Source organism: Ptychodera flava, chromosome 17 (genome assembly GCF_041260155.1).
Source record: "Ptychodera flava strain L36383 chromosome 17, AS_Pfla_20210202, whole genome shotgun sequence".
In the NCBI taxonomy this organism is placed as follows: Eukaryota; Metazoa; Hemichordata; class Enteropneusta; family Ptychoderidae; genus Ptychodera; species Ptychodera flava.
In genome coordinates this window covers 32936376-32964201 of record NC_091944.1, presented here as the reverse complement: position 1 = coordinate 32964201, position 27826 = coordinate 32936376, and the positions used below count along the sequence as shown (strand labels likewise).

Genomic DNA, 27826 nt, shown 5'->3' with positions numbered 1-27826 from the left:
ATCCACCTGAGTATCTCCAGAGGGCAGTATTTCCCTTGTTTGAAATTATTTTGCACTATCATACCAAAGAAATTAGCCTTACAGGCTACTAGTACTACCCAAGAAACAGTTACAAGGAAATTTGGTTAGTTCAACACACTTGTACTTTATTTCAGTATTAAAATGTCATTTCAATGACTTTTTATACTCTCACAAACAATGTCATTAATCTATTTACGGTGAATGACAACAATCATGGATGCACTGTATACTGTGAGTTCTATAACTTGGAAGGTCCATCTTCCCATTGTAGAGTCAGATTTTCTGCTATAAATGCATAGATATCTGAGTATTCTTCAATCTGAAAGGAAAAGATGGACAGAGAAAATTACTTCCAGGAAAATATGCAAAAATATATCCAATTTATCCAGTGGTATTATCTACATAAATGTACATACACGTGTACCATAAGTATATAAATACAAGTAGATATGTACAGATGTGTAATGGATAACAACTGATCCCAAAACATCCATTGTGTGGATGTATTGTTTGATTTATCATTGACCTTTCATTCAGAAACCCTGATTGCTATAATTATTATCATCCACTACAACATAGAATGTCACATAAACGGCAAATTTAGTAGACCTCTGCCACAAAATATAACCCTTAATAACATTTACTGGGTACTGATACTTTCATATCACTGCACACAGTATCTAGTGCTATGGGCTGCAGTATCTTCAGGGTTGGTGATTTGTACAGGACAGTGTTATAGAGATCATGGTTATATGAAATTGAACACTCTGACCCACATTGAAGGATGCTCAAAGTCCAAGAACATCTCTGAAATGGTGCCTTCACTGCCAGTTTTGTACATCATGTTTTCTAGAATCCTACCAAATCTACTACTGATACAACCTCTTTTACTTGTGCAATGGGATAACCCTATTGTTTTCTATGGGAAAGCAGGTGCTATGACTGCTCTCTAGGGGGAGCTAGAGGGGTTTGAGTTCCTACTTACCAACTTAGCGGTTGGCTTGCCAGCTCCATGACCTGCTTTGGTGTCAATGCGGATCATTAGAGGGTTGGTTTGTTTGGTTTCATTCCCCATGACATGTTGCAGCTCTGCTATGTATTTGAGAGAATGCAGTGGTACCACTCTGTCGTCATGGTCAGCTGTGAGTAGCAACATGGCCGGGTATTGGACTCCATCACCTTCAGGTACTTTGATGTTGTGAAGAGGCGAATACCTGATAAATGTGACAAAACATACAACTTCTGATCAATCTTACTGTATCTCTCCACTGATCATGATACACATAGTTATAATTGCATAATGTTATCATCAGAATATAGGCTATATCTATATACTTCATGCATTCTCGACTCAATTCCTGCAGCATTAGCTAATCACAGATTTGATGTTATATTATCTTATATTATATTTGATCTTATCTTATATAATATTATCAAGTCAACATATCAAAAGCATTGTTTTAGTAAGTTCCACACAAGCAGTGCCATTTAAGTACTTGATCATGCTTATGGTTTTTGCACATACTTGGATTTCACAAACTGCAACTTCTTCTTTCTCAAACTCCATGGAATGTTTGCTTTGTAAACATATCTAATATGCAGTTATTTTATCATTTATGGAGCATAGCTGCCGATTGAAATTTCCAGATGCAGATGTAGATTTCATGACAAGCCTTTGATACAATGACATGCCACGAATTGTTGAAATTGAACTGTCGTCTTGTGTGAAATACAGGAATGTTTGTGTTGAAATAATTACACTCTCATAACAATGCTTTTCTGTTTACAAATTCAGACACAAAATTCATGTGGATTACTCATTTCTTGTGCTTTACATTACAGCACTCTTGCAGAGTTCACATAGGAGGGCAATTTATACCAACAAAAATATCTGCACATCAACAAAAGTTAGCCAGCTCATAGAAAATACCTATATCAGCTTTGGCTTCACATGTACATGTACACATAGTGGAAAAGTATTTTAAGGCATCAAATTTCTTTTAAACTAAAATCAACAGACATAATTTCAAACCTAAGCTATCAGGTTAGTTAAAAGATTGGTAATACTCACTTAATGAGCCATTCAAAGTCTTCTTTCTTGTCTGAACAACCTAGTCTGTTGTCCATGCATGGCCGATTGTAAACTGTGGAATTTAAGCATGTCCATCACTCTAAACAACAAAAAATACCGCAATTATTCGGTGTCGCTCAAATTTGATCAGAATTGGTATATACCAGTATGGGTACCAAAGATCAACAATAGATATTGTTTCTATCTGTTCTGTGCAGGAAAATTCTACGCTGATGTTATGACAATGATTTCTACACAGTACAACCAAAAAACACTAAGAAATATTTAAACCAGCAAAAAAAGAATGACAAAAGTAAACAAGGTCTGAAACTTTAGGTACTGGAGTTCACTTTAGCAACATGCATAGCAGAAACAGTTAGTCCCTCTTAGTTGGACCATAGACAGTCTTCCCCCCTCTACTGTCTATGGTTTGATCTGGTCTGTTAATATGTAACAGTTCATAAACATGACAGAAATGACTCAAGCCTGTTTCAGACACTGGCCATCACTCCTGCACATTTGCAGGATTTCGCTTTTCTTACCTCATATGCACATTTTTGACACTGACAAGTTCATTTGAACAAATTCACATCTCAACCCCTGCATCTACCTGTACACCAAATAGTGAGATGGTAGCTTTGGCGGTATGGGAGCCTTTGTGTGTGACGGACATACATCCGCACATACCCACAATATACAGACATACCGTACAGACGCCACTCAGACTCATCATATAAGCTCTTTTTGGTATTTATATACAAAACAAATATGAGCTAAAAATTGTAAATTGAAATTTATTTTTTGCAAGAACATTGATCAAAAGGTTTCTCTCGGTTGGCATCAAAGAGCTGTTTACTATATTTATACAGGAAATAGACAATGAAGTATTCTGGAACTGGAGGTATGTCAAGGATGTTAAAACCTCTGATCTCAACAGAGAGGTTCCATCTATGTGGATGACAGCATACACAGATAGTGTCACTTAACTCTTCATCAGTAATGAATTGAAAATTCTCCAAAAAAAGGTCTGCTAACTTGTCAATTGATTTTGGCACATGGTTTACACATCAAAAGCTAAATTTTCCTAACTAAGTAATTTATGCAAACTGTATCCATGAGTATTGCTTGAGTATACAAATCTATTTACAATAAGTCATTATCAACGAAAAATATTCATTGGCTGAAAGTAATGCATTATTTAGTTTCAAATGTCTGTGGTAGTTCACTGATTGACTGGATTCTCAGAAAATTATCAAATTACATGAATTTCATGGATGAAAATATGGCTGTATGAATAAACTTCATTGGTTTGACTGCAAGAACAACATTCTCAGAAGCTGACAAAATATGGAAGACATTATAGACTTGTGACATACCAGTAAAAATATCTCGAAACACACTGCTAAAACACCTTACAGCTTCAAAGTTACCATTAAAAGTTAAAATATGCTAATGTACAATAAAAGGAACATGTATTCCATCATCCATGTATACCGACAGCACATAAAAAGCTCTGAGCGGGATTGGTGGCAAACTTTATTTTGCATGGCCCCAGGTGAAGATAAATGATCTGCTATCAGTACTAAAGTACGGGTAACTGAAATCCTTTTACCCCTTCAACACCATGGTTTGGCCCAAAGCAATTGCTATCAATGTGATTGTGACCCTGATTACAGAGAACTGGAGTGAACATGAACACACAATTGGTTTACGTAAGCCCTTCTCGCCAATAGGGGCCATGCTTCAAAGAACAGACACATGAAATAAAGACATTTATATGTGGGATAGTTGTATATGGATATCAGTGGATATCTTTTCTCTCTAAAACACTGGTGAAGGCTGAAATGGACCTTGTGATAGAAACCTGTGCCGATGGAAATTCCACTCTCATAGAAATTCCACTTCTATGTAGAAACCCATCACCTATAGAAATCCCATGCCTATACATGTAGATATTCTGATTAAGACAAGAGCATTTCACTAAATTTGTTTACACTTACCCTACTTGATTGATGACACAGCCAAAGAGATCTGGTCTTTGGTTGGCACAAGCTGCAACCAATAATCCACCATTAGAACCACCATTGATTGTAATTCTGTAAAATAAAATCGAACAATTAAACTAAATTTCACAAAGCTCAAATATCACCGTAGGAGAAAATTGACTAAATTCACATCTATTATGGATCTTTCCTCTGATCTCTGCAAACAAAACATTGGATAAAAATCCATAAGTATTTCCAACTTTCAATCAGTAAGGTAACAGAAAAATTTGAGGGCTCTTTTGTTCAGCTCCTTTTCCTCAATTTCATATGATCCACCCTGACTTTCAGGGTCAAATATTGGCAGTTGGCATCAAACAAGATGCCATTTTATATTTTTGCATTTATTTATTCATGTATTTGTTCTTCAAGTGCCAAAACTTTCTGATTAGTAAAAGTTGAAAATTCACCAAAAGTACAGATTATTAAAGCCAGTGTAATATATGCTATCAGTAAGAAATACTATCAAAAGAAAACACCTTTGAGAGGCATAAGCAAAGTAACTTACCTTTCGGCTTTTGTGTATTTGTTATCAATCAACCATTCTGCGGCACTTTGGAAATCATCAAAACAATTCTGTTTATTGCCAGATGTTGCACCTCTGTGCCAGGTTTCACCGTACTCACTGCAGGAGTAACAGAAGGGATGGAATTGTTACTTAACCCTTTGAGTGCTGTAATTTTTTCCCACCAAAATTTGAGTGCAACATTTTACCAATTTTTATGAAGTTTTCTGTAATTTTTTGATACTTTTGGACCAAATGGTGATAAGATTTCATTGACTACAGTTTTTTATCAAAATTTTGGCAAAATTCTGAAAAAAATTGTCTGGAGTATATTTTATAAAGGCAACAAAAACTGACTTTGGTGCTCAGAGGGTTAAAGAGTACTTTTCTAAAAAGTTTATACCGTAATCTACACCTTTAATTGACAAATAACAGCTTGTTTAATTTCCATGTCAACAAACTTTTTGAGTTTGTAACAATTTGTGACCTATGACTTTTAATATGCAAAGACCTTTCACCTCTGAACTAACTTTAAAACTGTTTTTCCACAATTACTGAAGCCTTATTATTTTTTCTGATGAATATTTACCAACAGATTGTTCAAAGATATACAGTGAAGAAGTCATGGTGAACAAAGTGAAAGATGCACACATACACACGGTATGTCTTCAATTGTCACATATTAACGTCAAAGTGATCTAACATGATTAATCAGTGTCTATAAAAAATAACACACAATAACTTTTCCTGAAACACAGAGCAGACATTACACAAACCACCGTTTTGGATTGCATGTGAAATCAGAATGTACATTTTTATCTGTACAAGATACCTAACATGGGTTGCAAAAAAACAGTCAATAAGATGAACTGGTTGGATACATACCCTCCACCTCTGATGTTGGGGATTGCTAGGATACCACCCAGGTACTGCATGAATACGATGCGAGAGACACTGAATCCCGGAGTGATGGAGATGTTGAAACCACCGTAACCATACAAGAGAACTGGATGTGAACTGTTCAACTCAATGCCCTGTCGGAGAAATTGTACAGTAACAGCTTAAGGAAGCAGTTTGTAATGCATGATCCCATTGGCCAAATCTTTAAAAGCTTACTGTTGGAGACTCTTACAAAGTTCATGATTGTCTGTACTACAGCATTGCCCACAGTTCAAACATGTAGATAGTAGAATGCTGTATAAATTCAGCAATGGTACAAGTATATCACCTTGTTTTAATCCTTTCACCACAATGGTTTCACCGAATCCAATTGTTTGCTAAGGTGAAGTCTGAACTTTACAGAGGGAACTTAGGGTGAGAGAGTTAAAGAAGAACGCACCTATAAAGGAACAAATATTTTGTGCACTCAAATTTGTACATTCAAATTTTCACAGTACTTCTGTTGGTCTGCTACATATTTGGACTCAAAAAGCCTTTGACGTGAGTGTATGAACTCTATTGTTTTGTTTTTTTGCCCATAGAGATAAATATAGGTTATAGTGTTCATATTATGACCCTAAAATATTTGAAAATTTTAGGATATTTGCTGGTTTTATCAGAAACTAGAACAGTGACCCCCTGATTTTGTATTCTTTACTATGAAAGACAATTATTAAGTTTCATAGAAAAAAAGTTGGAATGAAAGGTCGAAAATTCCTATTTTGAATCAAAATTAGCTTTGGTGTCTTCTCTTGTCACTTCTTGGTAACTCATTTCTAGTATTGTCATTTTCATGAAACTTTGCACATGACTCAATCAAGAGAATTCTATTCAATGACATGACAACATTTTATAATCATCAACATGATATATTTTTAGGAAATTCATTACTATTTCATGTAGAGCAAACCCTTGGGAATGAAATGCTCTCATAATATTTTGGCATTGGTATGTACAAATCACATGTTTTTTGGCATTGGTATGTACAAGAGTCCTATATGCAAAATTCACCCCCTTTCTTATCAACCAGCACAGAAACCCTTTTTTCTACTTTGAATTTTGATGACACTTTCAAATATGTATCTGAACATCCAAAATTCACAGAAACAAAGAACTTAAAACTACTAGTAATCTTTTTACAATTTTTTTACAATTGGAACACACCACATTCCTTATGAATATAAAATGTAACAAACTATTTGTCAGATCACCATAATCTGTGAAGCATACAACAACATCAACAAATGGTAAGATATGTTACAAGAATTCCCACCTTTCTATGAACAATGAACATTGGTATCTTGGTTCCATCTTTACTTTTGAAGAACACCTGAATTGTCTGGAACTGGTTGGGATCAAATCCTTTGACATCAATCTGTCTGAACACTGCGGGCGCTAACTCCTCTGCTGTGAGATCACAGCGGTATATGACGCCAGGTGTCAGGAAAGATGTGAACTGGTAGAAAATCTGAAAATTGAAAAAAGTCATGTCTGTGTAAGTCCACTGTGTTAGTCCACAGGGTTATCAGTGGCAGCTGATATACAGATATTCATATATGAGTGTGGTGACGTCTCTCAGAGCCCACTGGCAACTGAAAATATTTCATTTTAAAAATTATGTAAACTTTACAAAATTGGTAAGGAAATATCTAAATGAAAGCATTGGACATGTAAAAGCAATTATAAATGGACACACAGCTGTGCTATTTGTGAACAAAGGAGTACACATATATGTACCAGTACATCATGGAGAAGGTGTCAACTTTGAAAGGAAAATTGGTTGAACTTGTATGAGACATCACTTGGAACATAACAGATTGGCCACCGAGCAACCATAACACAAACACAAACAGATAAAGGTGTGAGCACATCTGGGAGAAGAGCAGGGAAAGCCCTAATAATAATCAAACAACTGCTTGCTTACAGTCTCATACATTTATGTTGTCTGTGCCATTGTCTTAACAGCAGTAAAGTTTGATTTCTTGTGTCCTGTATCATACTGGGCCACCGTCAGATTATAGGCAATGAATAGGCACAGTACAAGCCATAGGCAGTGTATAGGCGCAGTACAGGCTATAGGCACTGTATCGGTATAGGCACTGTATAGGCACGTTAAAATCTGCTACTACTATGCAATACTTGAAACTTCCAAACTTTAAGATGTAAAAAGTGACAGTGTCTTTAATAGGACTAGTACCCCGATATATTTTTAATACCGGAGATCCTATGTTACATCAATGTAATCCTATTGGAGACAACATCAATGGTACCTGGGTTCCCACAACATTACCTGTCTTCCAAAACCTCAGCAAAATACTGAGAAGTATATAACCTAATATTAGTGATTTGCTAAGGAATGTATGCATCTGACCATCAATTATGCACTGAAATTGCCCATAATCAAACAGATGACAACTGCCAAATTGGTTCACGCCATTTTGGACATCAATTATCCGAACACTGAGGGCGCTGTAAAACTCCTCTGCTGTGAGGTAACACTTTTTAAGCAGCATCATTTTGCTGGGGTGCAACTCCACTGAAGGAGGAGAAATAATATAACACAATAAAACATATGGCCAATCTATTTCAGTGCAATGTGTAAACCAGGAGTCAATTTTCTACGTCCAGTGAGGGAAAACAATGTCACCAATACCAGACTTAAGGTAGTGACTCAGGTTCCTTTGTAAATTTAGCGATTTTGTGATTATTTCATATTCTGAACCCCTGAAATATGATCTTTTTATTAGAGAAAACTGTGAGGTAACATTGTACTGGAAAATGTCTTAAATTTTAGTGAAAACACGGCCTTCTAACCACTGCGCGAGTTATTATTTTCTTTTTGTTTTAACGGTCCGGATTACTGTCAGCTTTATCGTTATACCTTGAGGAGATTATGTAAATTTTTACGCACCATGTTGCGCATGCGCGCACGTCTTCATAAGAGACGCTGCTATGGCTGATGACTGCCGGCAGTATAAGCAGTGTAGAAAACGCAAACGGGGGCCGAAGAAGCAAAATGGAAAGCTGATGGACGCGATGTTGTGTGTTGGCCGCTACAGCTAACACACAGCATCGTACGCAGGGCTAGCGAGAGAGTTGCCGACATCGACGGTTATTTACGAAAAGTGAATAAAAGACTGGCATTTTTGGAAGCGATCTAGCCTGCGTACGATGCTGTGTGTTCCGCTACAGCTAACAGCCCCGCTCACCACACTATTAGCTGTAGCGGAACACACAGCATCGTACGCAGGCTAGAAGCGATCTAGTAGCTGAGGTAGGCAGGGATACGACTTGGGCCCAAGAACGCTGAATTTCGACAGTAATTTTGCTTTTTACGTCAAGTCCAAAATGGATTTGAAGTCACCGACCCTACGTACGCGTACGGGTCTTTGCAGGGCTGTGGTGAGCGGGGCGATTAGCTGTAGCGGAACACATAGCATCGTACGCCGGGCTATAGATTACACTGCCGTCCAAAGAGAATCTATTTAATCTTCACTGGAAAATATGGTTCTATAACAGCAGCCCATATCTTGGACTTAGTTTGTCCATGGATGTAGGAAGCATGGTTTGTCCAATTTGTCAATCCGACACTGTTATGTCGGTCTAGAGCACAGCAACGTACGCGAAACGTCGCTTCACGATCGTTGCCGGTCAATTTCTATCTGTGGTCAAGAGAGTGTCGCTGGGTGTCGCGATATGTCGCCGTTTCAATTTTACAATGAGTGAATCTGTCGAGTATCGCCTCAGTCGTTTATTTTAAGTCATGAAGAATCGCTTTTACGTGTAACTGAAGTTGATTTTGGTTTCATACCCGAGGCCATAATAGTACATGTCACAGTGGAAAGCGAAAAAGCGCACGAAAACCCGGTCATTTTTATTGTGAGCAAAAGGACTGCAGCAGATCACATGTGAAAACCACAAAAACAAGTGCGACTTTCCCGCATTCCTTGAACTTCTCAACTACAGAATTTTTTAGAGCATCGAGAGTTGGTCGTCTCATCTTCGAAAGCAAGCAAGCAAGCAAGTGACGTCTTGTACTATAGGCACAAAAATCGGCACTAAAATGAACTGGGCAACCATTTCACACTTGGTACGTGCATAAATTACGGGCTGTGAGACCGGAAGTCGAGCGCGGCGTGTCGTCGCAGAACGCAGACCTGTAAACCATTCCGGCTGTATGATTTTTTTAAACTTTTCTCGTCTTGTAACCAGACTCTAACCGTTACCAAACAGTGTACAGTTAATATAATTATAAGCTAGATACGTATTTGACAAACAGATTATGCCCTGAATGATCTTTCTAGTGTTTATCGTGTAAATAGTACCCACCGCTTACGCTGACCAGCCTCACGTTTCTACGCACAATTTTCATCATTTTTAGGCGAACTAATGTTTAGGACTTGTCAGAAATTCTCTAACCTGATGCCCAATATTTAACCTAGACCCAGATCGAATGATTTTTTTTTGAAACGCACAAAAATCCGACTTTTTCGGCGATTTTGTGTGAAAAATGGGACGTTTACACAAATCGTCGATTTTCTCAGTTCCGATTTTTGCTATGTATGCGCACCTTCAAATGAGTGTAAGTCGGCGACACGTGGGCGGATTTCCCCGATTTTTCGCATGCTAACACTTCATGAATAGACCTGAAAAACCGTGTCTTAGATTTTTGATAAACCCCCCTGAAGTGACGATAGCTTGACAAACGTGAACAAAAGCCGATAATTTATGCGAAATCCGACAGTTCACACTTCGAAGGCTCACTGTGCAGAAACAAAAGTGAATTTCAAAAATCCAAAACACGGTTTTTCCCCCTGTATATGCATCTGTCTAGTGCCGTTAACAGATCACTTAGGGGTGCTGCCAATTCTTACTTATACTCTTTTAAGTGAAAAAATTCAAAATCACATGTTTTTGACTTAAACAAACATACCAATGCATGTTTTGACAACTAAACAAAATTTTTACCTTCTTCAAATATAGACCTATTAGAAAATGTACCACATGTTGGGTGTGAGACCCTGTTTTCTATGTGAAACTTTTGATTGAAAATATGTGTCAACGAAACTGAGTCACTACCTTAAGATGGAAACCCAACACTGCGAGAAACTACTGAATTTGAAGCTTTCATCAATGCAAGGACTTGTACCAAGCAGAAAACAACATGAAAACAGCAAGAACAGATATTAAGATGTACTCATGGGGAGCAAGATAATTTATAACAGGAAAAACAGCTCACACTGGAAACCTAACACTGCGAGAAACTTTTGAATTTCAGCATTGTACACACATTTATGTTGATGTAATTGCAGGAAAAGTTATTGTAAACTTAAAGACTTGAAAAGAAGTAAACATTGGCATTAGTCTCAGAACAGGGGCAAAATGAGAACCAGACACTGCAATTTGCATACAGCAATGTATAAAAGTTCTGTAGGGCAGAACCTTGTCATTGGTAAAGTCTTCTGATACCAGTGTGTGTAGTCTATCTGCTGACACCAGAAGTTTCTACTAAGTTCATTCATAGGTAAGTTGTTGCCTTTGTCTCTTCTAAAATTACGTTTAATTCACATGTTATTAAAACTCGGCTGGAACTGAGATTTCGACATAATTTTTAGTCTGGACATTTTGAGCATCTGTAGAACTGTAAGCTACTGGTGTTGCTTATTTATTTGGAAAGCCAGCTGACAAAAATTCAGTGAAAATCTGCAACATAACAGTTGAAAGAATTCTTTTGAACAACTGCATGTAACCGCATACACAGTAACCAACATTTCGTTAGCATTTCAAAATATATTTCTGAATGGGATTCATCCTTACTTTAATGTAGACAAAGCTCACATTATAAGGATTCAAAACTTTCCAATATTGTCACCAAATTTATGCTATAACTTTACTGAAGCTCTGAATATCCTCTTACATTTTGTTTTCCTATGCCAACATTTCATGTGCTCTTTGACATTCAGGATACCAATAATAATGACCTTGAGGAGGAATCTGAAGTTCATCCTGCTACGATGTAGCATCATTGCTACTTTGTATCAACTTTCAACGTGTTCAGCGTTTGTGCCAGAGAGTGAAGACACTCAGACTGGGACACTGCAGCCAGAAGGCCAAGACACTGAGACAATCCAATCTCCAAGACAACAATGCAGCAACTCTCTCCATGGAGTCCCAGGCATTCCGGGTAATTATACTATTGGTATACGAAACTGATCCCGCTATCCGGATATTCACCAGGAAAGTCAGGAATATTTCATGTAAAGCAATAATACCCCATCCCTGTCTGTAAACTATGTGAATAAAGTCTGCTTTTATGTTCATACACCAAATGTCAGCATCTGTCTCTATGAAAACTAAGCTGGGTTGTAAAACAAACACTGAGCACATATACATGCCACTGTTCACCACTGCTTGGAAAATCACAGGGACAACCAATTTATATAGCAATACTTAATTTTACTTAATTTTTCTTTTGTGGTTAAAATAATTCCATTTTTATGGTTATTAACATATTAATAGATTGCTCCAAATACAGATGGGTGCCCCGCCGCTAAAATCCCATTCGGGAAAACCCTTATATATTATATGATTGTACATGAGACACACCAAGTAGGTGAAAACAGCTTTTAAAATACACATTATCACAGTATACTGACTTTGCAGGATGGCAGGTGAAATGCAAAGAGGCAAAAGTGTTGGTTACTCTATTGTTCAGATTTGTCAATGTGCTACAATAGCATCTCATTCCTTCATGTTGAATTTCCAGGAATTCCTGGCAATGCTGGACCTGCCGGTCCTCCTGGCTTGAAGGGTCAAGACGGTCTGGCCGGTCTGAAAGGGGACAAAGGTGACCAAGGACAGAAGGGTGATGGTCAGATTGGTCAGAAGGGTGTTCAGGGAAAACAAGGTCCGCAGGGGGATAAAGGTCATCATGGAGAGAAGGGAATGACCGGTGAGAGTGGCCCAAGGGGACCTAAAGGGAAGCGAGGGCTTCCAGGCCTGGACGGTTTGAAAGGAGAGAGATGTGAACCTGGAGAAATACAACAGGCACACTGTAATACCCCAAGGTCCAGAGTAGCATTTTCAGTTGCAGAATTATCATTCATATCCCATATAACACAAAGCAGCAGGGCTGTCAGATACAACAAAGTTCACACCAACATAGGCGATGGTTACAGTAAATCCACAGGTAAATTCACATGCTCTATTCCAGGTGTTTATTTCTTCACAATTTCTGGCGTAGGGGAGAACCCACATAGTGAATTTTATATTTGCTTGATGAAAAATGATGAGCAACTGCCCTGTGCCCATGCTGGTAACTTCCAAACAGAACAAGGTGGTTCTGCTTCTAACAGCGTCATTGTAACCTTGCAGCGAGGAGATGCAGTGTGGGTGAAACTTCACGAGGGCTTTGCTTTGTACGGCAGCAGCACTCAGTTATCAACTTTTACAGGGTATCTGTTGTATGAAAACTCCCCAGAAGACTAAACTGGGAATTCCATGTCAAAGTTTCTGTGTAATGTTGAGAGAATGTACTTTTCAAAGTCAAACAGAATACAGAACATTTTCAGATGTTGATATCCAGTGGTAACTTCAAAGACAAAACTTAAATACTTCCTTCACTGGAATCTGCTGTAGACAAATTCATGAACAAATTCAACAGTTATACTGATTTGTGAATTAAAAATCTTACATCATTATTCTACATATTATTCAAAAATATGTGTCCCTGTAAAATGCCACAAACAGACATTTTGCAAAGAATTAATATTTCATATTAAACACAGAAATGTTTTTTTTCATTTCTTATCCTGTATCCTTGAAAATTTGAGCGTGTTTAAGTGTCTTAATAGCTGATTTCAAAGTTTTTGCAGCATACTTTGAGTGAAAACACATTGATTTACATAAAAGTTTTGAACATTGTAAAACGTCAGAGAAGTCCAACTATTCTTAATGCCAGCTAACTGGTGTTTCAGAAAGGCCTGTAGACCTATTTTCATTTCACATACAAGACATCATCCCTGATGAGAATGTTGAGAATTTGGAGTAGTCATCAATAGTTGGTGATAGGCTGTGGTGAATATGAGTGTGTTCAGCACTGAGAAACTTTGAATGATGGGGTGAGTGGGTGACAGCCATATTAGATTGTACCATGCAACAAATTGACATGTACATTGTCCATTTGTTGGATTGCACTATGCAACAAATTTACATGTACGGTATATTTTCACCTCAATGGGAAAGTGGTTGTCTATGCAAATTTCTGTTTTTGAAAAGTGTGCTAGAAAAAACTCAAATTTGGTGATAGTAGCAGTCACAATGTAAATATACAACATCCATCTATCAACATTCAAGAATGGTCACACACACACGTTTTACGCTTTGTTTTAGTGTTACCTAAATAATTTGTAAATGAACAGTGATATCGATGAAACTGAGTTATAAACATTTTTGTTGACATGAGAATATTAAACTCAAAAGATGCTTAAACTTCAAGGACTTTAAACAGCAACTTCCCCTATAAAAGTCAGATTATTGTAAATCTATGCAAATGTAAAAAAGCCACACTACTGATCAGACGTGCCGTGTTTGGTCCCAGAATCCCATGATTTTGCAATGCTTTAGGCGTGTATTGTCATTGAATCTTGCATATGATGTCTGTAAATATATAACGACTAAACTTGAGTCGAAAATAAACTGAAAATGTGTTCCGTTTTTTGTCGGAGAACGCATATGTTTCAAAATGTGTTCCTTGTACGACCATTTGACCTCTCTTTGCATATGTCACAAAAGTGCCCATCATGATTATTCAAATTTATTGTACGGCTAAAGCGATGCTATGAGAGTTCCAAAACCCCGCCCAGTGTATGCAAATTGTGCGTCATCAGTAATCCCCCTATTGTGCGCCACTGTCCCGTAAGTTCCTCTTTAAGGACTTTTTCCGCGATTTTCAAGGACCTTTTGATGTCTAAAATATAATTTTCCAGATATCATTTTTACAATATGTCATATTCATATACACTTTCAGATATCATTTTTATGGTATCACAAAAAATGTCTTATTATAAGATGATTATCAATTTCCTGGACTCAATTTTATATTCAAGGACTTTTCCAAGATTTTCCAGGTGGCTTTGCCAAGACTTTCAAGAAGTATATTGACCCTGGATACATTACTATCTGTCCATTTGAAAGCCTTGAGTGAAATGTTCAAGCACATTAAAGGAATGGTTCCAATGAGCCATCCAAAAATCAGACTAGATATTGCATGGATCAATTCATTGTAACTATGAATTCAAACAGTTTGGTGCACAGCCTTGTACAAGTACACATGAACATGTATGCTCTTTGTCAACTAAGAAAAGGCACGTCTATAGGTTTAGGTGGATTTTGTTTAGCACTGGAAGGATTCACTGGAATGTTTAAGTGTTATCCTGATTAGTTCAACGATAAATTTTGATTTTCGATACCTCTGTATCCTTCTTTTTCCCTGAGTAGCCAGTTACCGTACCGACATCCAGAGGAAAAGACGTCAATCTGCTACCTGACTTGAGATCATGTAAATATAGTCGACTCTGTAGGAATGAAGTAAACATTTTGTTACATCAGACACTTATATGATAGAGTACAGTAGTACAATCAGTTTCTTATACACTGTTCATGTATAACGTTTCAAAAGCTCTCATACAGGCGTAGAATAGAAATAGGGTTGGGGAATGGAAACCATTCCATGGACCACTGAAAACCTGTGGTGGATTGGAAAAATTCCATAGTTGACAACTTGATCCCAAAGCATACTCTGCAAAACCCTATAGTTGACCACTAACATACATGTAGTATCAAGCGGCCACATGAGGGTATTTTTTCAAGGTGGTGATGGCCATTTTCTGCAAAAAATATCAAATCTTATAAAATGGGTAACTATTTTGGAGAACTGGACAGTTTCTCTTCTTACCTTGACATCATTGAGGTAGCATAATACTAATTTATCTTTATTGACGCAAGCTGCCCACTCTAAGACATCCTGTCCTGATTCTGGAATCAAATCACTCCAGTTTTCCTGCAAAAAGTTTCATAACAGATGGAAATTCAGGAAAGACAATGATGACACGAAAGCTGGGAAAAGTTTCCTTGTCTGTGATCACAAGGAATCAGATCTGCCTGGTTTTCCAAAAAAGGATAACCATTAAACAAATGATTATACCAGTGTTCTCCCCAGAAATTTATGAAACAGGATCGGCTAATTTGCATAACAATAACTATGTAAATATTATGTTAATTATGCAATACACACATCACTCCATAGCATCAGAAAAAATCACACAATAAAAGGATAAAGTAAAATCTTTTATGCACTTTAAGCACTTTATATATTACATAAATATTTTCATTCAAAGTCTTCCAGTTCACTCTAGAATAACATTCAAAATCAGACGTTTTATGTGATCCTCTGTTACTAAATGTTTTTCTGTAGCCAGATTGCTAAAACCATGGACGTCTTTTTCAAACGTCCATGGCAAAACAGTTACACGGTACGGACAAGTTCATACAGGACTGCATATTAATTTCACTGACAATTCGGAGTCAGCAGAGCATGCCTGCAGAGAAATATGTCGACTTTAAAACTAAATTCATAATAAAGAGAAGCCCGAAAATATTGATACCGGGTATTTTCAAGAACAAGATTTGAAATTGCATCGACTTCTACTTCGACAAACCATGGACAAACGTACGAAACTTTGACAACAGCGCGGCGTCGGCTGCCATGCATTGTGTGGAGCACACTTGAACACACGCGACCTTTGAACCTATACTGTATACCCTATGCCTAACCGTACGTACATAGCTGCTGTATTCAGATGATCAAACGAATGACTATTTTCGCTCATGCAGTTCCTTTTTATTTCATTTCATGGTGCCTTGAATATCGTAAAACGGGTCATGGGCTTTGAAACTGGATCAAGTGCAACTGTTTCTCAAAGTCAATCGAACGAATCCATGCAAGTTACGAATGCGTGACATGAGGTGACACACATGGCTTCAACGTCATGTTGACGTACACAGATCTCGAAATGGCGCGAGCGTGCTAACTCGGACACGCAACGATCTGAACACGCGGCAGTACCATAGATTTTTACATCTGATGTTTGTCTCAACCAATCGTACGATTTCAGCCACTTCTGATCGAAATCACTTTTCCTGACCTTCGGATCCTTACCAGTGCGAGACATTGGTGGCAACGGCAGTTCAACCAGTTGCCTATACTATAGTATATAGATGCTTTGACGGAGTGCCCGCTGGCAAAGATGCAACACCGAGCCTTTCGTTTAGTATACTCCATGTCCGTTGTATAAAATGGCCGTTGTCTGTACGATCGGCAGCGTAACACATTTCATGCTTTTTTAATTTAAGTTTCATCCGTCTTAGCCGATGTTCATTTGCACTACGGCTGGCCCATTTATTCTCCTCACAGACAAGCGTGACTTTGGGTGCTTTGCACCCGATAACCCTGCCTCATTGTGTGTAAAAGCATCGACATGAAAGGAGAACAGTCTAACCATTTCACACATTTTGGCGATGGAATAAACCTTTTATTAATCATCTGGCACGTCGTGTTATCGCCACATTAGAACTGTTTCACACTTAATAGCTCGCTGAAATAAAAGTGACAAAATCGCCGCCGAGAAACAATAGGTCTTCTGCCACATTCAAAGAGTATCAGCGGACATGAAACAGGATCGGCATGAAAAATAAAGGGTCGGGCGAAAAAATAAAGGGTCGGGCGAAAAAATAAAGGATCGGGCGAAAAAAATAAAGGATCGGGGCCAATCCTGTTAAACGGCCTGGGGAGAACACTGATTATATTCAACTACTTTGATGACACTTGTTGAGGAAAAATATATACACATTAAAAAACAAAGGAAATGTAGCAATGTAAATGACGACAATGAGGGCAGCATACCATTTCTGGCTTGCTGATGTCGATATTGATGAGCTTATATTTTGGGGACTTCAAATTTGTCTTGAAAGTGAACAAGGTTCCTTCATTGGTGATGTACTCATACTCCGCATCAAAGTTGTCAACCAGTTTCACCCAAGACAATAAACCTGTTAAAATGAAAACAGAAAAGAAAGTAATGGGCATGTCAGAAGTGTATCACTTGATGAATAGATCATTTCACAGTTACACACACTTAGAGATTTAGACAATCCCAAAGACACTGTGATACACACTCAGGCAATGCTACCTATGAACTCATGAAATAAAAAAAATATGTGATATCAATCATTCAGTCTTGTTGATTCTGGAAAATCAGCCAAACATGCTTGATTGTGTTTTAATCTTGGTCCTTTTTAATGTTTTCATTTGGTTTGTGCTGCAGTTATGAAGTCATATCAACTCAGACTTGGCAGAACTGGCTAAGTCAAGTCAGATAAATTAATTTCTAGATGTTCTTTACAAATGACCCAATCAGTGACCTTTACAACCTTGGTAGTGGCCAAAAAGCACATACCTGTGGATACCCCAGAACTTTGTCTTGTACAATAATTTTTCGATTATCATGAGGGGCAACATGAGTTGGGATAGGAAGGTACTCCATCAATCAAAACGATTTGCTTTCATGATAACAATAATTACAGCCACATCACAGACCTAACCATAGGTGACAAATTGTAGCATGGCTTTTCGACTTAATTTCTTGACTGCAGCAATTTATCAGAGTACTAAATCAGGAATACTGTTCATGATTATTTCCACTTGTCACTCCAATACATCCACTGAGAAAGGTCAAGATTGATTGACAGTTCATCACTTACCATCGATTCCATTTGTAAGTGTCTCCATGTCACAGTAATACAGTCTGTTGACTGGATCACATCCTTCACTGACTGATAACACTATGTATCTACCATCATCACTCAGTTCTGCTCCACTGCAATGGAAAAGCATATACAGATTCATTGCACAAAGTCATAGAACTTGGCCTCTTTCAGTCAATTCCCATTTCATCTCATACTAAAATCACTCTGATGAGCTTACACTGCAGTGGAAACGTGAGTAAGCTGGTTCCTATATTATTACACTCAAGCTACAGAAAGAGATCTCACTAAAACTTTGACGATAACTGTACAAGTCAGTTGCAAGTCTCATGGAACGTGTCAAGCTTGCATTGAAGTGTTCTGGTTCAATCCTTTTACAGCCATGGTTTGGCCCAAAGCTATTGTTATCAATATACACATATTGACTGGCCATGAGGGCAACAGCATACGTCTGTACCCCGAGGGACTGTGAGTCACCCCAAAAACAGACTGTTTCCCTCGGCCTACGGCCTCGGGAAACAGTCTGTTTTTGGGGGTGACTCACAGGCCCGAGGGGTTAAAGACGTATGCTGTTGCCCTCATGCCAGTCAATATGTGTTTTGTAACACACCTCATCCGTAGCCATGCATAAGAACGTACTATACACAAAACGTGTCGCATGTAGGTCTATGATGTAATATGTTGGAGTGGTTCAGTAGAAAAAGTTTTTCCTAAAAAGACCGCAATACTTCTGCAAAACGTTCAATTCACCTTTGATTATAGTTTTTGTCCGTATCGAGTCCTTGTTGGAAACCAAAGCATTCAATTCTTCTTCTTCAGAAAGTAGGATAACCAAGAAATTTCTGATTATCGTTTCGATCGGCCGCAGACGACATCTTTGTTTACATTCCGGTCCGCGTTCGCGTCAAATATCGTTTTTGACGTCAGCGGGCATCATTTTTCAGAACTGATGCCTGGCAGGCAACAGTTCAAACGAATGATGCCTGATGACGTCGTTTACGTGGATCAGCACAAAAAGAACGCATCCCACGTGACTATCAATTGGCGAATTAGAATACAGACTGCGGATGAGGTGTGTTACAATGGTATTGTTGCCCTGTTTACAGGGAATGCAGGATGAACAGGGTAACCCTTCCATCGCCAGACATTTGTGAGCCCTAATTTTGAACAGGTTGGTTGAACGTATGTAAAGCATACATGTAGTTGAGGAGCATAACTTAGCATAAATTACTGACTTCATTCAAGCTTCAGCTCTCTAGAAAATCTGCAATTTTACATACAACAATGTTCTGTAGAGCACTGCAATTGAACAAGATCTCATAATGTCTCCTGATTTGCTCTCTATAACCTATGTGAAAAATAGTCCATACATTCATGATTTTACTCACCTCATCCATTTAGGGTTTTCCGGGAATTCTGCGCAGAGGATGTCTTCTGACTGTTTCGTCCCAAGCCGATGGTAGTATAATTTCTGATGTAAATTGGCGGTGGTTTCTGTGCCGTCCGACTTGCCATCCTGCTCTGGGTACGTCTATCAGAAACAAACCAAAGAGAAAGTCTTGGCTCATTGAATCTTGGCATAATAATCAGTCACATAACTATTGAACATTATCATAGAAGGCACTTTTCTATATAGAAATCACAAAGACAACTTTACGACAAAACAATTTTGAAATACAAAAAATCCTGATTTTCCCTTTTCTTAGAATTACCATTTTGCTAACAAGGATACTCAGTGCTAGGAAAAATATAACTGAGTGAGCTTATTTGTAATACTTAAAATTTTATCATGAAATACGCTGATATACAAGAAAACAACACTTACAGAATCAGATTCACTTAAACTTTCGCATACACTACACAGAGAGTCAATTTTTCTGTTTGCTTACCATATTACTGGTTCCCTGTTCTTTAACATATCAATTCTTAAATATCAATTAATCAATTAACTTATTAATTATTTCTTGATATTATCCAGTCCTCTAATTACTCATATTGCTTACCTTCCCACAATGCAAAGCCCACAGCATGTAAGATCATGTGCTATGTATATATGACTGAGAAGCTAAACAAAACATTTTGTTCAAAGAATTATTACTTACATTGTAAAACAATCCTTTACCATCGTGGGTCCATGACATACAACTGAACTTGACCCTTTCCAGGACATCTGGCAGTTGTTCAGCGCCCTCTACCTTCATAAACTATCATAACACATACAACATATATAAACTTCTGAATCAACACTTGACACCTGAAGCACCATGGGAAATCCTGCTATGTGGCAGGTACAGGCTAAGCAAAGTCAGAATTTCTCTGTAGTATGACAATACTGTAGTTGTAACTTTTAACAATTACTTTTGCCTCATCAAGCAAATACACTTCACATTCTTGTTTGTAGAGTATGTTGAAAAAAAAGGTATTAGCCTTGCAAATATGACGAATTTTGCACACTATGCAATGTTAACGTTGACAAATGAATTGTCTAGATTAACCCTTTGAGCGCCAAAGTCAACTTTTGACAGTAATATTTAATGTACCCCAGTCAAATTTTTCAGATTTTTGGCAAAATTTTGATAAAAACCTGTAGCCAATGAAATATGATGTCCATTTAGTCCAAAATAATCAGAAAAATTACAGAAAAAATTTTGGTTGGAAAAATTACAGCACTCAAACGGTTAAACTTCAGTTGTGTACTGTAACATTGGACATTATTCACATTCATAGGTTGACAGGTTGAACACCACACATTTATTTGAAAGCAAATCAAGAAAATGTTCCTTACAAACATAACAACAATAATAGAATTATCTTAAAAGTTAAAGCTAGTGTAATCTGATTAACATCCTATGTATTTGTGGATTGGTCTTTTATGCTTTTGTATAATGGTCTTTATTTTTCTGCAGTACTCCCTGCATAAAGACCGTAATATGAGAGTGTAAAAGACTGACCCATCTCTACATCACATTTTAATAAGAATGCATTCATGAATCTAGTCAAACATGTTGACCAATATTTCCCTCAATTTTTCAATCACATGCGGCTGAAATATCAACCACCATGACAGGTAATCACCTTGTCATTTTTTACAACCAAGCATTACACAGAGGTTAGAAAAATAAGTAATGAGTCCTCTCTTTTATCCAAAGAATGGTTTTCACAAACCTTAATAGTGACCCAATCAGAGCCACTTGAACTCAGACCATAGGCCAAGTATTCACCATCCTCTGTGTAGGAATAGCCACGCAGTGCCACCGTACCATCATCAGAGAACTTGTTGGGATCCAGAAATACTCTGGCGTCTCCCTCTAGAGAATCTTGCACATACAGAACACTGTATTTTGGAAGAATGAATATCACTGTCAGTGCAATCAGACAGAGCAACAAATCCAACAATGATTTCGGAAAAGAACAATAACATCTCAAATAGAACGTGTTACCCTAACACAAGTTCAACCACTGCATGGGATAGTCTCTTTGAATTGGTCCCAAAACATGTTACAATGGCAAGAATTACAGAGTTTACAGTAACACTAGAAATATTTTTTTTCTTTCTCACAAAAATGCTGAAATATCAATCTTTCTGTTGTTTTCTAGGAAAGTTACCTTTTAAAATGTAATTCAAAATTATTAAAATCACTCCTTTTGTCATTTTTTTGTAATTATTATTAATAATATTTATGTTGATATTTTACATAAACACAGAACTTTGAAAGTTATATCAAAGTAAAACTGAAAGTGGAAACAAAATTGTGTACACACAAAACAAACTCTTACCTTTGATTCTGTAAACCTGTGTTATAGAAGTAGAAATATCTGGGTCCTCTTTTGAATGGACATCCATACTTTGGAAAGTCCCACATCTCCTTTAATCTGTACAAGACAAACAGAAATACTGGTGTCCATGCATAGCTTACATTTGCAAACACCAATTGATGATAAACAGGTAGAATGTAGGTATATCTCATTCCGTATGACATGGAAAGTGAGTTTATGCTAATGATGATTCTAAGTATCCAGATTCTGCTACAAGGTCAAAGACACATCCTGAGTTGATTTGCAAAGGTGTGTGAAAAATATCATTATGCATTCCACACACAGTAAAAGTCTATGTTTGTTTCATTTCTTGAGATGACTCATTCACTCTATACCAATTAACTTCAGAACTAATTTTTCTTCATTTTCTTACACTGTTCTATGTTTTTATATACACTGATCCTGAACTCACAGTATGATAATGTCAACAAATTTCTAATTAGGCCAGAGAAAAAAAAAATCTTGTTCATCGGATTTTTTGGACCAAGTCCCAGGAGCGGCGAGCGAAAATTTTTTTATTTTTTTTTTGGCCGAAGGTAAACGCGGTTCTCTGGCATTTTTGCACAGATGCAAACAAGGCAAGATAATTGTTTTCCTTTTTACCAGAAATATCTCAGATAAGAAACACTGATACTGGTAACTGAATACAATACTATATTTCCCAACAATAACATAGGCCATTACATTCACAGTTAGTGTTTGCACAACATATTCTGAGTATTTCAACATTCTCTCAGAATAAAACTGAAATGTACAGCAAATCACTGAAATCCAACAATTCAGTATTGTCCTTTAATATTGTCCTGGTGGGACCTAGCATCTGAGTTCTTTCATTTTACTTTGGCCCCATGTTTTGGCCTCTTTACCACTGTCTCTACACATTTTACACAATGGTCTAACAACACTGTACTGTGATCGGAATGAAGTTATATAGTCATCATTCAGATCGTACTTTAACATCGACGCAACCATGTGTTTTGTCATTGCCGTAAATTTTTATACTTTCGATGCAATTTTCATTCAATCGGACGCACCGTCCATCTGCTGTCACGATCTTGTTGAATAAATCGCCAAACGTAATATCAGGACAAACACTGAATACTAGTAGCGTCTTTGGAACTAACTGTTGGCCATCACGTCGAATGTTGGCGATCAAATTAATACTCACGATGTGACATGTACGAACCTTTACAAAACGAGGAAATTTCTGGCCAAATCGACCCACTTTGCGTCGTGATTCGCCAAATTCAGACGTCACAACAACGTGTTGGCGGTCAACTACGTCGGAAGTCTCATTCAAAATCCCGTGCCCGCGAAAACCCGACAAAGTGTAGGGCGCCACCAGCGGCAGTACTAAAAATATTTGTAATGCGGAAGTAAGAATTTGCCGCGATCGAAAAAAAAATTCCAAATACGCCAAAGTAGAAGCGGCGATTCCGATGAACAATTTATTTTTTCTTCCTGGCCATTAGACTCAAATACTTCATTGTTTTATATAGCAGTTTGGTAGATAGCATGCACAGCTGTTGAACACTGATGGCAATCAAAAGGTCAGAGGTTACTGTACTTGATAGAGTTATCAGTTAGTATGACAGACTGCCATACTGCATAAAGTCAGCTGTCAATAGTTTCACATTTAATTGATGGAAATAGGGAATTAAAGAAAGTCTTTTGAATGGACATTTTCATTATAGATTATCCTTACACTGACTGACAGTCTACTTTGCTCTGTGTTGATGGCACGAGATATTCAAAGACACACATGCACTTCTAATGCATCAAAACTCAATGGCTGAACAATACAGTTATGACACATATCAGAATGTCATTGAAATTTGATATATGCAGTCTGTGATTCTTTAAAATAAACTGACCTACATATACCTTGACAAAATGTCAAAATTACCACTTTTTCCTTTGCATACAATACAAACAAAAAGACACGGCCACTGCATGCTCACCTATCATGGAACAGGTCCCTTACTCTGCATTTCTGCAAGTAAGGCATGCTTATTTCATTCTGGGCGTCAACAAAGGCCTTGGTTTCATCTGCATCTGGGTCCTCACACCACATGTATGGATCAGCAATCTACAAGATATGTAGTAAATCGTTATCACTTTCGAAAGCTTGGAATGACAGACTAGTTAGAGTAAATGTTGTTACTTTCCTCTGTTATGGCACAATGCACATTGGGGACAGATAATAAGACTTGCAAATTTCTACAATTCTTTTCAAGTCTACCACTTGTGAGGACACATTTTAAAGCTCTGGGAGTAAGAAAACTTTTCAAAATGTTAGTTTTTATGAAATCAAAATGTTCTTTTTAATCCCGTTACAATGTACACAGGGATGGTGGCCATTTTGAATTTCAAATGCCAGTAAATATTGGGTAATTTCTTTTTCTAGTACCAAATTTCGAACAAAGTGACCCCCCAATTTTTTTTCCCTTGATTTCAGAAGAGGGTGGTTTCAAGTTTGTTTGCACAAAGTTTGAGCAAAAGTTTACATTTTTCAATCTCAAGGTGTGTACTACATTAATTCCTGTATTATTTGTTTGTATTTTCTTGTAAATCAGTACATTTACATCAGGATGGTTGCTTAGAACTGGAGCAGTCACAATATTCAAATTTCCAAAGGCTCTTGAAATTGTCAATCACATGTCACACGTGTGGCCTATGATCACATGACACAGTTATGTCTGACAGAGTTCACCCTAACAATTACTGATACTGGCTGATTTGCAAAATGATATGATCAAATATTTTGTCGGTGAAATTATATTGCTTTTCAGAAATTAGAAGTCAGTGCTCTCAGCCATTTACCGTTTATCAGCTCTGGAGATATAACACTGCCTTGTTTCCCTGAGATAATATGAATCAGTAAGCTTTAAAAGTTGGTACATCCTAATTGGGAGTTTTTCAAATGTTATCACAAATAGAGGCTTTAGGTCAGAGTTTACAGGTATTATGAGTCTGAGTAAAATACTGTATTTGTCAGGCTGGTTGGTCCTAATGCACTTTTCTTTACATGTCTAAACAAATATATATCGATCTCCTCCAGAGCTTAAATTTTGCTGTAATGAATTAAATTGTTTGGAAAAGTTTGTTTTTTTTGGTTAGCTTCATCAGAAAATGTAAACAAGTATCTACTCTCCAGACTCATCAATGCTATCATGGTCTTTTCCCCTATAAATCGAAATGACCATTTTTCATTTCAAATATTGGCAAATTTTGAGCCTTTTTAGTTCCTTTATACAACATTGCATGCTGGCCCTTTTCTTCATTTCAAAAGGCCAAGGTTTTAATTTTCATTGCGAAAAGTTGTCAACTTTCCTTTTCTAGGCAGCATAATTGGCTGAAACATACGTAGGCTAAATTTAAACATACTTTTTAATAGCAATACAAGTTACGACTGATTTGATCGACAACTTATAGCTTGAAGTTCAGAAGGAACCGCCTGGTAACGGACCAGGTAGTAATTAAAACAAATGCCAATCTAATGGAAATAGAAAAGATTGGGGTACGGGTACATTGAACTTGAAATTGTCCCGACAGCGACACGTCATGTGGTCGTGCGACCGTTTCATCTGTTACAATATTGTAACAATACACACACCTCGCGTACGCTCGATCTCGATGACTGATTTCACAAAAGACATTTTGTCTATCAGGTGCGGTGTAACTGGACAGGTGCAGGTGAGTAGCTCCGGCCCTCCAGCACCAGTCGGGTTAGCTTAGTAAACAAAGGGAGGGATTGAATGGTTCTGTCAATGACATGACAGTGCACTTTGTCACATCTCGTTCTCAGCCTCGGAAACTCACCTTTGTGCCATGATAGTCATCAACTTTGGAGTCATCCCTTCGTGCTTCTGGGTATTTGCTCATCTTGAGGTGAAAGACAGTGGTGTTTGGTTTCGTTTGCAACAATCGGCGTTAAAATACAGCCACTTGATTCCTGTCTGTACCTGTACAAGTCAAAACTCCTTGGTCACGCTTTGTACGGAAGTAAACTTCTTTCATTTGGTTGCTGGTTGTTTCTTTACTCAGAGACCGACCCTCAATTCAATCGTTGAGTTGGGGGAAGCACAGGCGCTCCTTAGCTGGGTAGTCTGCTAAAATCGATCGATTTTCAGCTCGATCTATCGATCCCATAGTCGGTTTAGGTTGCAGTGGCGGGCATATTGACTCCGGGATCGATAGAACGAGGCGAAAATCGATCTACTTAGCAGACTACCCAGCTATGGAGCGCCTGTGGGGGTCGAGAAGCAGGTCTTGGTCTGAAGGGTTCAGTGAACTAGCAATGGAGGAAGGGGTTCCAAAATCATGACAGTTATGGTCAACAGAAGTCAGGGGCAGTAAATTAAACCAGTGATATTGCGAAATTTGAAGTACAATTCTAATGTATTTTGGACAACAGTCATTTTTTTTCGGAGGAGGGGGGGGGGGTAGGCCTAGTAGCTGTAAAAAGGTTCGTAAAAAAGCCATGTCCCACCCAGGGAGGATCTAAGCTTAATCCGTACCACATTCACAGCAATTTTTAACATTTTTTTCTGCAGAAACTTGTATTTTCCTGACCACTTCACTTTTTGCGAATCTTTGCATCTCTCACTTCACTTCTAAAATGATTCATCCCATGTGTCTTTGTTTTCTGCATATCGCTCTGGATGTGGCATTTTTTGCAGCATCGGGAGTTTAAGCGCATTCCAATGGAACTGTTGTGAGCACAAACGTGTCTTTCGCAAGTATAAGGTAATAGTTTTAAACTTTAGACAATTTGACATCAGTGGTTGATATGGCTGCGCATATAAAATATGTTCGTATTATTACACCAAACAGCTTAAAGCCCCTGTAGCTGTAACTCTTGAAATTTTTTGACCTGAAAAAGGCTTTCTATTTTCTCTGGTTTTTTAAAGGATATAGTCTTCTACTAAAGGGAGCTCATCTTCCTTGTTTATGTGTGTCTGTCTGTGTTTTTTTTTGTGTGTGTTTGTGTTTGTTTATTTATTTATTTGTAATAAAATAACAGCGAAAAGCTGTTTTGTTTATATGTGTCAATAAAGAGCAGTTAATTTATTTATTTATTTATTTATTCATTTATTTATTTGTTTGTTTATATGTATTTCCGATGGTTAGGCTTAGGGTTAGGCTTAAGTTAGGGTTAGGGTAGAGGAAGTGACTATATTTGTTTGTTTATATGTATTTCCGATGGTTAGGGTTAGGGTTAGGCTTAAGTTAGGGTTAGGGTAGAGGGAGTGACTAACCCTAACCCTAACTTAAAGTGGCACTCCCACTTTGTAACATTTTTAAAACACATTTTTTTAATGCCAACGGTCGATATTTGACGTGGCGACTGCGCGCGGATCGCGAGATATCGATAAAAACATGTCCTCAAAAAAGTAAAAGTTTGAATTCCGGTGGCCCACCTAAATTCAGCTTCCGAACATCGAACGTTCGGCACTGGGGTCATTGTCAACTAAGCTATGGAGTACGAGTCTACGCTAACGCTGCTGTACGCCACAGTACCACCCGCGTCGGTGATCGGTCATGCCCCGTGGGGGAAAGCTGAGTCTTACTGACTAGGAGAAAAAACGGAAAACAAAGTTTGCTGAT

The 27826-nt window shown here is 37.7% G+C and overlaps 2 protein-coding genes across 2 annotated transcripts; one reads left to right on the top strand and one right to left on the bottom strand.

The window, feature by feature from the left end:
• Positions 1–120: 120 nt before the first annotated feature.
• LOC139116103 (prolyl endopeptidase-like) lies at positions 121–26240 on the bottom strand. Its single transcript, XM_070678645.1, is given in 19 exon segments — positions 121–340; positions 1007–1235; positions 2093–2135; positions 2138–2167; positions 2170–2192; positions 4093–4188; positions 4643–4759; positions 5525–5673; positions 6852–7046; positions 15049–15153; positions 15534–15638; positions 17541–17686; positions 18398–18513; positions 19789–19931; positions 20503–20604; positions 21566–21734; positions 22178–22273; positions 24178–24305; positions 26039–26240. Coding segments are annotated over 19 exon segments (2136 nt in total). The 5' UTR covers positions 26102–26240; the 3' UTR covers positions 121–259.
• On the top strand, positions 11548–13745 carry LOC139116541 (complement C1q subcomponent subunit B-like). The gene is made up of 2 exons (XM_070679145.1): positions 11548–11762; positions 12345–13745. The coding sequence occupies exons 1-2, from the start codon at positions 11555–11557 to the stop codon at positions 13064–13066; spliced, it is 930 nt and encodes a 309-aa protein (XP_070535246.1). The 5' UTR covers positions 11548–11554; the 3' UTR covers positions 13067–13745.
• Positions 26241–27826: the final 1586 nt, after the last annotated feature.